This window comes from Bos taurus, chromosome 29 (genome assembly GCF_002263795.3).
Source record: "Bos taurus isolate L1 Dominette 01449 registration number 42190680 breed Hereford chromosome 29, ARS-UCD2.0, whole genome shotgun sequence".
Classification (NCBI taxonomy): Eukaryota; Metazoa; Chordata; class Mammalia; order Artiodactyla; family Bovidae; genus Bos; species Bos taurus.
Genome location: NC_037356.1, coordinates 40,430,654 through 40,443,831, shown reverse-complemented (window position 1 = coordinate 40,443,831; position 13,178 = coordinate 40,430,654). Strand labels below are relative to the sequence as shown.

The following is a 13,178-nucleotide window of genomic DNA, read 5'->3' as shown; positions in this document are numbered from 1 at the left end:
GCTTTTGGAATCAGACAAATTTGGATGAAAACCCTAGGTCCTCCCCTTGTTCACTATGGCCAAACCCTTTAACCTTTCCAGATCTCAGTTCCCCATCTTTAAAATGTGAAAGTTGCTCAGTCACATGCAACTCTCTGCAACCCCATGGACTGTAGCCCACCAGGCTTCTCTGTCCATGGGATCTCCAGGCAAGAATACTGGAGTGGGTTGCCATTTCTTTCTCCAGGATCATCTTCTTCCCCATCCAGGGATCAAACCTGGCTCTCCTGCATTGCAGGAAGATTCTTTACCGTCTGAGCCACGAGGGAGTGCTCTTTAAAATGCAGAGAGAATGCAATGAAAGGACAGCATGGGTGGCTGCCAGGATGAGCTAAGTCTGATATCATGAAGTCAAAGATCCGAGCATAGTCCCCATCTTACATGCAGCCATTTCAGAAGGGAGTCACCAGCTGCCCTGGGGTCATACTCTCTCCCAATCATATTTGTCCATCAAGTTTGGTGGTAGTGGTGGTGATTTAGTCGCTAAGTCGTGTCTGATCCTTGCAACACCCTGGACTGTAGCCCACCAGGCTCCTCTGTCCAAGGGATTTCCCAGGCAAGAATACCGGAATGGGTTGCCATTTCCTTCTCCAGGGGATCTTCCCGACCCAAGGATCAAACGAACATCTCCTGCATGGATTGCATGTGGATTCTTTATTGCTGAGCCAGCGGGGAAGCCCTCAAGGTTTGGCTGGTTTTGATTCCATTAGGTAGCCTGAGCTTTCCTGCTCTGGAGCATGGAGTGGGCAAACAGGTTCCACCTAAGTAATCCAGCTCAGGCCTCCAGGCACTTTGGTGGGACTTGTGAATTTCAGTGGTTTTATCCCTGGGAAATGTTGAAGTCTCCAAAGAGACCCCCCCAGTGCACTCTGCCCCTCACCATCAGCACCTGGGATGATGCTGGGTCAAGCAGAGCAAGGGCAATCCTCCCAATTTTAAGGTGGGTTAACTGAGGCTCAGACTATCTTCCAGACAGTTGGGCCTAGAACTTGTGTGTCTTCTCAAGGGGCTCTGGGAGGCCTGGGCAGCTGCAGTGGGTGACCTGGGGGGAGCTCTAGCCCCAGAGCAGGAGGTGGCACAGGAACCCTGGCTCTCAAGGCCTCCACCCCTTGTTCACAATGGGTTAGTGCCACTCTCGGCTGGTGGGGAGCTCAGTGTCCGTATATTCTTCGTGAACCCACAGGACTGTGCTTAAGTCGGTTATTTTGCCTGTGTCATTTGGGGAGAGCAAGGATGACAATTCACTGGCTGGGGTGTGTGCGTGTGCTGGGGCTTGGGGGTGAGGATGGGGATAATCTGGACAGTGAGAAGAGCGAGCTTAGGGTCAGGAGCCCTGGGTTCCAGCCCAGTTCTATACCCAGCATGCTGAGTCCCTTGGGACGAGAGCCTTCCTCTCTGGCCCCCAACTGCTCTGTTAAGTGGGAGTGGTGGTAGACAAACAGATCATGGTCGTGGGATCAAAACGCTGTCCTGGCCCTGCCACTCCCTGAGCCCAGACTGTCCCCTGGGCCTGACTTCACCCAACTGGCCCCAGCAAACCTCTGACACCATTCTGCTGCCTCCACCCTCTGTCCCGTCCTTCCCCCAGGGGCCTGACTCCAGCTCCCCACCACACAGGGGGCTGGGCTGGTGGCAGTATTGGTCAGGCCTGGGTGGGGGGCCTCCAAGCCCACAAATGACCTCTTGAGCCTCTTTCTGGAGCCAGCATCCTCTCTTTCCCCTCCTCTTGAAATCTGAGCTCAGAGATCCGGGGAAGACTCTCCCTGCCAAATATTCCATCCAGTTGTCCAAACACTCTGCACAGCTGGCGGAGGGAGGGGCCAGAGCCCAGCTCTCAGGGAGCCCTCGGGCTGTTGTTTTCATGGAAATGGCTGCATTCTCACTTGGAGGGCCAGCCCGTGGGTTGTTTTAAGGGGGTTCACCATGGCCAAGAGGATCAAGAGCCCCCAACACGCCCTCCTGCTACACTGGACGGAAGAAGTCAGGCAGTGGTCTTCCCCTGGTGGGGAGGATCCAGGTGCATGTGGCCGCCTCACCCCGGGAGGTGGCAGCGGGCGCTGGCAGCCTTGTGAGTGTCCCCTCGTGACTGGGCTAGGCGCGGTGGCTGGGGGAAGGGCAGGCGGTAACGACACCGAATGAGCAGCCTGAGCGCTGACTTAGGAAACAGCTTTTCCGAGCAAGCAGCCCCAGACCTGGCTGCCTTGTGGGTCTGACCCACCAGTGACCCGAGCCTCAGTTTCCTCACTTGCAACAGGAGAGGCTTTTGGGCTTCTTCTGCCTCTGATTTTCCTAAGTCACGGCCAAGGACAAAGTCCTCATAGCTGCCCCCTGCAGTGCCAGCTGTGCCTAAAGTCCAGAAAGTGGCAAGATTTTCTTGACAATCCCCAGAACAACTCTGACTCAGTTTACCCTCAGAGAGGATGGCTAGGACTTGGCAGAGCGGGACCATCGCCTGTACACTCTGTCACCAGCCAGGCTCAGCCCCTCGTCCCCTGCCATGTCAGGGTGATGGAGAGGCAACCCCCTCCCCTTCCTTCACACATCCTGTTTTTCATTAATTGTTTCCAGGTGGGCCCAGAGGTTGCCCTGCAGAGGAAGGTGGAGGCACAGGAGAATTTAGCAGGGGGATCAGTGAGGAGCAAAAACAGGAAGGGGTTGGGAGCAGGCCATGGAAAATTCATTGCCAGGAAAGAAAGGCCAGCATCTGGTTTGCATTAAGCTGAGAGAGCTTCGAAGCCCAGAGCCTGAGTGGGAGATATTGTTATCCATCCACAGGGCAGGCGGGGTGTGACTGCTAGTCAGGAACTGGCAGCTTCTCCCCGCAGGAACTCAAGGGCTAACAGGAAAGAAGAGGGAAAGCAAGGAAGAAGGCAAGAGGAAACTCAGTCTCCTCTGTGGCTGACATCTCATGAATGTTATCTTCTTTTTTTTGGCCGAATCGTACAGCATGCAGTATCTTAGTTCCCCCACAAGGGATTGAACTCACACCCCCTGTAGTGGAAGCTTGATGTCTTAGCCACTGGACCACCAGAGAAGTTATCTGAATGTTATTTTATTTGATATTCACAACTTCACAGGGGAGAATCGTCCCCATTTTATAGCTATGAGAACTGAGTCCCAGAGAGGTTAAGTGACTTGCCCAAGGTCACACAGCCAGGGATTGGCAGAACTCCAGATTAGAATTCAGGCCAAATGAGATAAGATGGAACATTCACACCATCACACGGGTGGATTGAGGCTGACTGTGCGCCAGGTAAGGGGCCACTGAGGATTTAGTGATGAGTGCAGCCCAGCCTCTGCCCATGGGGTCACTCAGTTCATGTAGGGGCGTCTGATGGTGCTATGGGACACTCATCATAACACAGGGTGGACCATGTGACTGAGGGCTCCAGTCCAGTGCCTGCAGAGGAAAAAGCAATCCAGAGGGGAAGGCTTCCTGGAGGAGGGGATATGAGCAAAAGAAAGAAATTTATCAGAGAGGGGTGTGATGGAGTGGAGGCTGCAGAGAAGGGGATACTGTGAGGATAGTGGGAAGGGGGGGCATACGGGCCATGTCTAGGCAATAGCAGCTGGCCTGGTGTGCCTTAGAGGGTGATGGTTCATTTCATAGTTGGGGAAACAGAGGCACGGTGAGCCTAAAGTGCCCAAACGTCTGGAAGTGGTGGAATCCAGCCTGTCTGACTCTAGGTCCGTCTTCCTCGTAACTGCTACACTGACTGGTCCCTTTTGTTGGTAGTTAAATCTGCCCACAATGCAGATGACACCACCTTTATGGCAGAAAGTGAAGCAGAAGTAAAGAGCCTCTTGACAAAAGTGAAAGATGAGAGTGAAAAAGTTGGCTTAAAACTCAACATTCAAAAAACAAAGAACATGGCATCTGGTCCCATCACTTCATGGCAAATAGATGGGGAAACAATGAAAACAGTGACAGACTTTATTTTGGGGGGCTCCAAAATCACTGCAGATGGTGACTGCAGCCATAAAATGAAAAGACCCTTGTTCCTTGGAAGAAAAGCTATGACCAACCTAGACAGCATATTAAAAAGCAGAGACATTACTTTGTCGACAAAGGTAGTCTAGTCAAAGCTATGGTTTTTCCAAAAAGTCATGTATGGATGTGAGACCTGGAGTATAAAGAAAGCTGAGCATCTAAGAACTGATGCTTTTGAACTGTGGTGTTGGAGAAGACTCTTGAGAGTGCCTTGGACTGCAAGGAGATCGAACCAGTCAATCCTAAAGGAAATCAGTCCTGTATATTCATTGGAAGGACCGATGCTGAAGCTGAAACTCCAATACTTGGCCACCTGATGCAAAGAACTGACTCATTGGAAAAGACCCTGATGTGGGGAAAGATTGAAGGCTGGAGGAGAAGGGGATGACAGAGGATGAGATGGTTGGATGGCATCACCGATTTGATGGACATGAGTTTGAGCAAGCTCTGGGAGATAGCGAAGGACAGGGAGGTCTGGCATGCTGCAGTCCATGGGGTGGCAAAGAGTTGGGCATGACTGAGCGACTGAACTGAACTGAACTGAATGCAGTAAACCTGGGTTTGATCTCTGGGTTGGGAAGATCCCCTGGAGAAGGGAATGGCAACCCACGCCAGTATTCTCGCCTGGAGTATCCCATGGACTGAGGAGCCCAGCGGGCAACAGTTCATGGAGTCACGACTGAGTGACTAACACACAAAAGTTTTAAGGGGATATTGAGGGCAGGGACCACAGGGAGGCCGAGGTGGCAGTGGTGTTACATGAGGCCACAGAGCCAGCCAGTGACAGGGCCAGGGCTGGACAAGCTCTTTCCAACTTGCCAAGCTGGGCAGGGAGGGGACAGACTGCCCTAACCATGGGCCTTGGAAAAGCCTGGGGCCTTGGGCACGCTAAAGCGAGGCTCCCGCCTCCCTTTGAGGTATCTCACCTTCCCTGGGAGGAGAGCCCGGCGTCGTCTGCTGCCCGCTGAGCCATGGGAGTTAATAATTACTGGGTTTAAGGAGATAGAGGCCTGTCGGAGAGGCACCTCCCTCACAGGCCGCTGCTCCTCAGAGATAGCAAAGGTTAGTGTGAGCCTCAGCCTGGGGGTGGGGAGAAGGCTCCTGCCACCTCCCTGCCTGGCTGACTCCAGAGGGACCCTGGGTCTGGCCCTCCAGCCATGGACCCCGCAGAGAAGCCTGCTGAGTGCCCGGCCCGAGGAAAATGTCCTGTATTCCTGGCAGTGAGCTCAGGGACTGTCCGCTATGCTCCATCAGGTCTGGGCCCTGCACTCGAGGGGAACTTAGGAAAGCAGCCCTGGGACACGGACAGGTGAGCTAGAGACCTGGGGAAGGGGGAGTCTCACTACTTAGCAGGGGCCTTGGGGGAGGGGGAGAGGCAGGGCTCTAGACCAGGGCTGCTGCTGCTAAGTTGCTTCAGTCGTGTCTGACTCTTTGCGACACTATAGACTGTAGCCCGCCAGGCTCCTCTGTCCATGGGATTCTCCAGGCAAGGATACCGGAGTGGGTTGCCATGCCCTCCTCCAGGGGATCTTCCCAACCCAGGGACTGAACCCCCATCTCTTACATTGACAGGTGGGATCTTTACCACTAGCATAGAACTAGGAGGAATTTCAGGAGCCTTCTACAAGGTCAGCCACCAGGGAGGGCCCTGATTTGTCTCCTCCGACTTGGTGGTTGTACAGATGTAGCATCTGAGGCTCAGAGAGAGAGGGCAAGACACGCATGTTCAGTCACACAGTGAACTGAAGTTTAGATCCAGGGCCTAGGTCATGCAGGCTGGCAAGTCTCTCCCGGATGGGGTCTGTGGCCAGGGCTGCCAGGCTGGGGATGGCAGGGGTGAGAGGGGGCGTTTGGGGAAGGTGGTGACTTGGGGGGCAGAGGACACACCTTTTATTTTCCTTCTCCACTAGATGCCAGGCATCTAATGGGCTCCTCTCATTGCCCGACAGCATGGAGCTGCTGCTTCCAGAGAGCCCTCTGGTTTCTGGGCTGTCTTTTCAGAAAATTGGAGTAAGGGGCCACAGCCCTTCCTTCCCTGGCTGTGTGACATCCAGAAGTTTCCTTCACTTCTCTGAGCCCATGGTTTTCAACCAAGGAGCATTTGTGGGAGGAGCTAGTGAGGCCTTGGGAGTCCTAAGCAGCTGCGTAGATCATGGGATATTTTTGGCTAGTAATTAGGGTGGTGACAGTGACTCCTCACTTGTCCTTCAAAACCTCGCTCAAGGGTCTCCCCTGCTGAAGACTCTTCCCCTGGGCTGTACCCCTGGGCTGACGCCCCTTCCACCCGTTATCTCCCACTAGTCTGAGTTACCACGACTTGGACCAGGTCTTATCTCCTGCTGGGGCTAGTGAAGACTTGGAGGGTAAGCTTCCTGTCCTGAGCTCCTTTTGTGTCATTCTTCCCGCTCCCCCAAAGAGTGAGCAGAGCAAGGTCCAGGAAGACAGCAGTTGCTCAAGACTTATTTGGTGAAGGATTTGTCAACAAACATAATGACAACTGCTTTGGGCGAGACCCTGGGCTGGACTGCAGTGGGTGGAGAAACACAGACCCAAGGAGGTCGCTGCCCTTGGGAAACCACAGTTGTGGAAACAAATGCCCTACAGAGTGAAGGAGAGAGACCTGGGCAGAATGAAAAGAAAGTCACGGAGGACTGCACAAGTCAGGTTCACTGCACAAGGTGTCAGGGGGCATGAGAGCAAGGCATCAAGTCTGGCTTGCCCTCCACTCACCAAGTCCTGTTCCTGTTCCTTCCTAGTCCTGCCCACCTAGGAAAGGAAGACTACTCTCTCTCTCTCTCTTTTTTTCATTTTGGCCCAGCCAGACAACATGCAGGATCCTAGTTCCCTGACCAGGGATGGAACCCATGACCCCTGCAGTGGAAGTGCAGAGTCTTAACCACTGGATCCATTGTTCCAGCGGTCCATTGTTCTCTATTTTGAATTAAGACACTATCCACTTTGCAAGGTGTGCCCTGGGAGTGGAGGTCCCCACTATCTATCTTGTCACAATACTGGAGCCCCAGGAGGACAGAGCCTGTGTCTATGCAGTTTCCTTTTGGATCCCCCGCCCATGGTTTGTGTTCAGAAGGGGTGGCTGAATGCATTGTTGTTTTTCAGTCTCAAAGTAGTGTCCAACTCTTTGCAACTCTGTGAACTGTAGCACACCAGGCTTCCCTGTCCCTCACTGTCTCCCGGAGTTTACTCAAACTCATGTCCACTGAGTCAGTGATGCCATCGAACCATCTCATCTCTGTTGCCCCCTCCTCCTCTTGCCCTCAATCTATCCCAGCATCAGGGTCTTTTCCACTGAGTCCAATGAGTTGAATGCATGCATGAACAACATGTGTTCCCAGATGAAGACCCAACAAAACTCAAGACTGGGGCCCTGGCCCCAGCTCCGGGTCTAAGGGTAGCGCCCCAAGTTCTAGCAATATGAAAGAGAAATAGCTCCTCCTAGTCTCCCAGGCCTTCTCTAGACAAGGAGGGTGGGAGCCACGGTCCCTGGTAGGAGAAGTGGGGTTATGCTCTCACTGAATCAGCCCCAGGCTGGAGTCGAGGCCGATGATCAGGGCTCCAGATAGTGACAGAGGCACAGAGGGGTTGAGGGACAGGACAGATCAGTGTTTAGGGAATTTGCAGATGTGGGTCCTGACAGGTGTGTGTGTTGGGGGAGGGGTGGGTGGGTGCGAGTCCCCCAGAAAGTAGGTGGTGGGCAAAGGCGGGGGTGGGTGGAATCTGTTCAGAACAAGAAGGCAGGACCCCTAGTTTGTGGTGGGGGTGGGGTGGCGGGGGAAGGTGGTTGGGGACTTGGCCCAAAGGTGAGCCCTCCCTCAGAAGAAGCACTCAGGAGGTAGAAAGCTGGTTTTGGGGTGAGCCCCCCTTCTCACCAGGAAGGATGTTGCTGCAGAGCAGGAGCCCAGGGAAGGAGTGATGGCCAAAGGGCCGGGTGAGAGGGAGGGGGTGGCAGGGCGTCCTCTAAGAATCCGGGAGCTGAAAGCTTGGAGCCATGGTAGGTGCTTGAGCAAGGGTGGTCTTGCAAGGGTGCTGCGGGGCGCTGGGTGGAGCGGAGTTAGTTGGGAGCATCAGAGAGCCGCGCGGGCTGCGGGGTGCTGTCAGTCCGGGCGGGCGGCCCGAGCGGGGCTGGGCCGGGAGCGCGCGCGAGTTCTCCGCATCGGCCGCCGGAGGGGCGGGGCCGGGCACGTGTCCTCGGGCCACCCCCTCGGCCACGTGACCGCCGAGGGCAGGGTCGCGGCGGGACCCGGGGCCCGGGCCGCGCAGACCCACAGGCAGCGGGCAGGACTGACAGGCGGCGGGGCAGCCCGGCGGGCCCCGGGCGGAGTCGGCGGCGGGCGGGGACGGCGCGAGGAGCTAGCGGGGAGATCGCCGCGGCGGCGCAGGGAACCGACGCCCGGCGGGCCCCCAGGCGCCGGGATGTGGAGCGGGTAGGTCCCCGCTGGGTTGGGCCGCGGCTGCCTCCGGGGGTGGGACAGTGAGGGAGGGGGGCGTCCCTCCCGAGTGGGCGACCCTGACCGGGAGCTGCTCTGCCCGCGACTGGGGATGGAAGGACACCCGGCCTGGAGCGATCAGGGGGTTTCTCTGCGGGGCAGGGAGTGTGAAGGGTGGGCTGCAGACCGTCCCGAAGTGACAGCACCAACTCCTCAGAGCTTATCGGGAGCGCAAGTGAGATTGGGGGAAGGGAGTGGGCGGCGGAATGCAAGCCGGACTAAGCCTGGGAAAAGACCTAGGAAGGACGCCCCCCAGGCTGGGTGAACCCTTGAAACACAGTGCATTTGGGAAGCGGGGGACTGGGTCTGTGTTAAGTTGGCTTTCAAGCTGGTGAACCTCCGTCTGGGGCTCCTGGAGCATGCTGGGCTCAGAGGTGTGGGGTGGGACCTGCTTGCAGGCTGGCAGCCGGCAGCACGGACTCTGGGCCCTGGGCAGTGGCTCTGGTACCCATATCTGTTCACTGATGCTCAAGGGTCCCTGGGTGACCTGATGTGGGATCCCTTCCCTGTATGTGCAGAAAGGCTGCAGTCTTCTCACCAAGTGGGGTAAACACTTCTTGTTCCTCATGAGCCTGGAGAGACCAGGTCCTGGCCAAGATGTGGCCAGAGGGGGGTTTAGGGGGTGGTGGGTGGTATTCCTGCGTGGAACCAGCCAGATGGGTGGTCCCAGGACAGAGCTCCTCCCAACTGCAGCTGGGGAGTGAGGGAAGCCCCAGAGGAGAGGCTGGTGGGCTGGGAGTTTGATGCAGGCTGGATCCACTTTACTCCATGGCACCTAGCAAAGCTGGAGCTGAGATGCTAGGGGAGGAATGGGGGGAGGAGGGGAGTCATTTCCAGCAAGGGGCTCCGAGAGGATGGGCTCCCAGTAGGGATGAGGTGTAGAGAGGCGTGAGAACTCTTAAAGGGAGAGAGTTAGGCAGAGCGTGGATTCTTTTGGAATTGTGCCCTGGGGGAAGGAGACTGAGCTTAGGGAGAAGGAGGTTGAGGTGGGCTGGTGACAGCTAGAGAGGTTACAGTGATCCTGCCGGGGTTTAACCATGTTTGAAGAGCTTGGGTGGAGGGAGCTCGTGACCCCTTGCGTTGGCTACACCCAGGCACACACGCAGCCACCGAGTTGTTGTGTGATCCTGAGCATATGGCCTCACTTCTCTGAGCCTCTAGGTTGTGTGGTGGGACTGATCCAGGCCCAGAGTGTGTCCTTTCCTGCAGGCATCCAGGCTGGGCCTGCCGAACAAGTCTGGGACCTCTCAGTAGATGGATACTCATTTTAAAGACAGAATCAGAGTCCCAGGACCCTCTGGATGGACCAGGCTTTTCCAGCTGATCCTCACTTGATGCTCAGCGTGGCTCACTTGGATTCCCCAGGGCTTAGCTGGGTGCAGAGCACATACTAGGTGCTTCATAGATGCAGACGGAAAGCATGAGACAGAATGAGGCATTTGGGGATCGAGAGGCAGAGTTTGGGGGTCACCGTGAGCACTGTCTTCTCATGGACCCTTCACTCGGGCATTGGAGGCAAGGACTGAAGGATCAGGAGCCAAGCTACCAGCACCCACTGGGGGCCTGCTGTCCTGGGAGATCACAGACCCCAGCAGCAGTGGAGAGGGGTACTGCTCGGGCCATGCTTGTCCAGGTAACTGATTGAGCCGCTGTGACAATTCTGGGCAAGTACCTACCTGGGATCCTTCCTCCTAGAGGGGGGCGGGTGGTGGTGAGGAGTCGATGACCCTGGCTAAGCCACTGATGTCTCTGGGGCTTGGTTTCCCCAATCTTGAAGACAACTGAGGTGCATGTCTTGGGTGACTGCTCTGTTAATGGCCATGTCATGGTGCCAGTTCACCTTCTTGGCCCTGGACCCAGGACCGCTCCCCCAGGGTGGGTGGCAGTGACAGGACTCTACAGGAGCTCGAGTGGACCCTCTTCCTTAGGACTCCTTGAGTGTGGGCCCTGAACTCAGAACTCAGAGGCGGCTCCCCTGAAACAGCTGCTGTCCCCCTCCCCCAAGAGTCCCATGCCCATAGTCTTGGATGCCTAGCCAGCTCCGAGGTGATGGGGTGAGGATGGTGACTGGGGTACTTCTGCTGCTGACACAGCGCTAGGCACTTGAGACTTGGTCACCAGAGGCCAGAGTTAGGGTTCTGGGCTAGTTTCCTGCCACTAAGTGGCCACATGGGTGTAGCCCCTCAGTTTCCCCATCTGCCAGATGGGGGTAATCATACCCATCCCTGGGGGAGGACAGGCTCTGATGCACTGCCCAGGAATGAGAGAGACCACCCCAGCCTCCCAGGGATGGGGGACCGTGTCTTTGCTGCAGGCCTATAGATGGGCTGTGTGATCTTGAGAAAGTCACCTAACTGCTCTGGGGCTTGGCTACCCTAAGGGGATTGGATCTGTGAGGTCCTGCTTTAAGGTGTCACAGGGAGCTCTGGGCTCTGAAATGGCATCAGGGGATCCAGGAGTAAGCCTGGATGGCCTAGGGGATCCAGGGTCGAGAGCAGGTGGAAAGGGTACAACCGTCTCTGTCACCTCCTCCTGGAAGCCCTCCATGATTTACCTACCTCCCCCCTCAACAGGTGGAGATAGCTTTCCTGCCGTTAATCAGCCCACACCAGTCTGTGGGGCTCAGATGCTCAAGAGAGTCCTGCTTGTCCTAGACTGTCCTCACATCTGCACGGGATTTGTGCCCAACAGGGTGGGGGAAGGGAAGCAAAATGAATTCAGCTGTGATGAGAAGGGGGTGTGGTGATGTTGCTGCCAGAATCTGTGCCGATTGCGTGAGGGCGGGCTAGTGGCGTGCCCGGCACATAATAGGTGTTCATATATATGCATCGTGTCTTTGAGGTCTTGGGGTATCCGTTTCCTCCAGGACCAGACAGGCAAGTGTGCGGCACGTGCTGTGTGCCCTGCTCTGCCCCAGTCGTCGAGGGAGCCCTCCATCCTCTCAGGCCTTTGCCGGCTCCCAATGGAGACATCCAGGCTGGGCTGGGCAGGCAGTCCTAGAGCTGTGGCTGGGAGAGGCTTGGCCTGGCCTACCTGCCTCCGGTGTTCGGAGCTCCCTGCTGACCATCCCAAAGCTGCCCCTGCCCTCCTCCTCCCTCCTGCTCCCTACCAGGTACACACCTGCTCCCCCCTTCCCAGAGTGGTCCGGGCCCACCCTCTCCTACCCCAGGGGTCCCGCTTGCCTCAGTTCTCCGCATTCCTCTGTTCCCATCTATGACACTGTGTTCTCGATTCTTCTGCAGCCCTCCGGTCCTGGCCCTCAGCTCCTCTGCCACTCATCCCCTCATCCAGGCTCAGGGCTGCAGCTGCTTCCTCTGGGCTGGTGCCTCCCCTCAGCCACCACTTCCCAAATGCCTCAGCAACCCCCCTTTCCTTCCCTGAAAGACCCCCTCCCAGTTCCTCATTCCTGTCCTGGGCACTACTGTTGTCATTCACCTCATCCTTGGTGTTTAATTATATTAATTACTGTTAACTTTTGTGGTCCCCCTTTCCAGCCCCTGGGCCGCCACTGATTTCCTCCCCACCCCCCAGAAGTCTTTCGTCTCTCTGTGTCCCCCTCTGCATGTCCCCTCTTAGCCTGCAGCCTGCCTGGCTAGAACAGCAGCCTTGGGTGGAACCCCCTACCACTACCACCATCCCCAGCACCACTCGGGCACTGGCTCCAACTTCCTCAAAACCCCGTCTGCATCCTGCCTCACTTCTCCGAAACCACCATTCATCCCCTTTCCTCCCGTCCTGACTCTTCTGGGTGACAGTTCACATGACGCATTGGTGCCTGGGCTCTGGGTTCAGTTCCCCCGTTGCCACTTCCTTGCTGTGTGTGTTCAGCCAGCTCGCCGTCCCTCTCTGAACCTCGGGTACCTCGTCGTTCACCTGAACTGGGGAGAGCCTCTCGCCGTGGCAGCATCGTAAGTTCACACGTGGAGACACGGAGTAGTGGGCTGGCGTGGACATGAGCAGGAGCTTGGGAATCTGATCTGGGTCTGGAGCTGAAGACTTGGCCAGTACATGAGACCTTTCCTGGGGCCCCCTGGGCCCCTGACGGGAGTCACTTGGCTGTCAGCCTTAGTGTCCTCAGAGCGTGCTTCCTAACCGGGCCGCTGTTCCCTGGGTCGGGATTGCTGCAGACCAGAGATGCTGCAGCCACCCTAGATCCTGGGCTTGGTGGTCCCAGGCAGAAGGCAAGGGTCCCAACTCTCTCCCTCCCCTGGTTTTCAGCACTTGCCTTGCTGGCTCCTCCCCTGCTTGTTTAAATGAACCCATTGTGCCCTGTTAGTCTTTAACTCACAGAGGTGACCTGGGCACTGGTGGGCAGAGAGGGGGAGGGCAGAAGGACTGCATGGCAGGCTGGCCCGGTGGGGCTTGCTGGGTGACTGGGGACCATAGCCTCTAGGTTGCTCCTCATTTGGCCATTTTTTTTTCTGGTTGGGGATGAAAGCCCTGCTGGCCTGCCTAGGGGTGGCCTGGGGGCTGAGGATTGCAGTTACTGCTCTCTACCTTCCCGCCCCCACTGCCTGTATGCTTCCTGGGGAAGTGACCCAGCAGGGCCTTTCCTGTATGAACTCCCCGGGCTCTAGGCTGCGAAGCTGGGTTGGGGATGGGGGATGTTGGCCGCCCCCACCTACCCCTGACCTTGACTCATT

The 13,178-nt window shown here is 56.6% G+C and overlaps 1 protein-coding gene across 15 annotated transcripts in view; it reads left to right on the top strand.

The window, feature by feature from the left end:
- Positions 1–13,178, top strand: part of RAB3IL1 (RAB3A interacting protein like 1) — a 47,690-nt gene that overhangs the window by 20,858 nt on the left and 13,654 nt on the right. For 10 of the 15 annotated variants that reach the window (XM_059883017.1, XM_005226944.3, XM_059883018.1 and 7 more), the window contains exon 1: positions 8,307–8,472. The exons of 2 other annotated variants lie outside the window; for them this stretch is intronic. In XM_059883017.1, the coding sequence (XP_059739000.1) occupies positions 8,462–8,472 (11 nt within the window). In that variant the 5' untranslated portion in view covers positions 8,307–8,461. Of the gene's footprint in view, positions 1–5,119; positions 5,340–8,306; positions 8,473–11,913; positions 12,444–13,178 lie in introns of those variants that run through there. 3 more of the 15 variants (XM_024987307.2, NM_001046532.1, XM_059883022.1) reach the window with 3 other exon arrangements.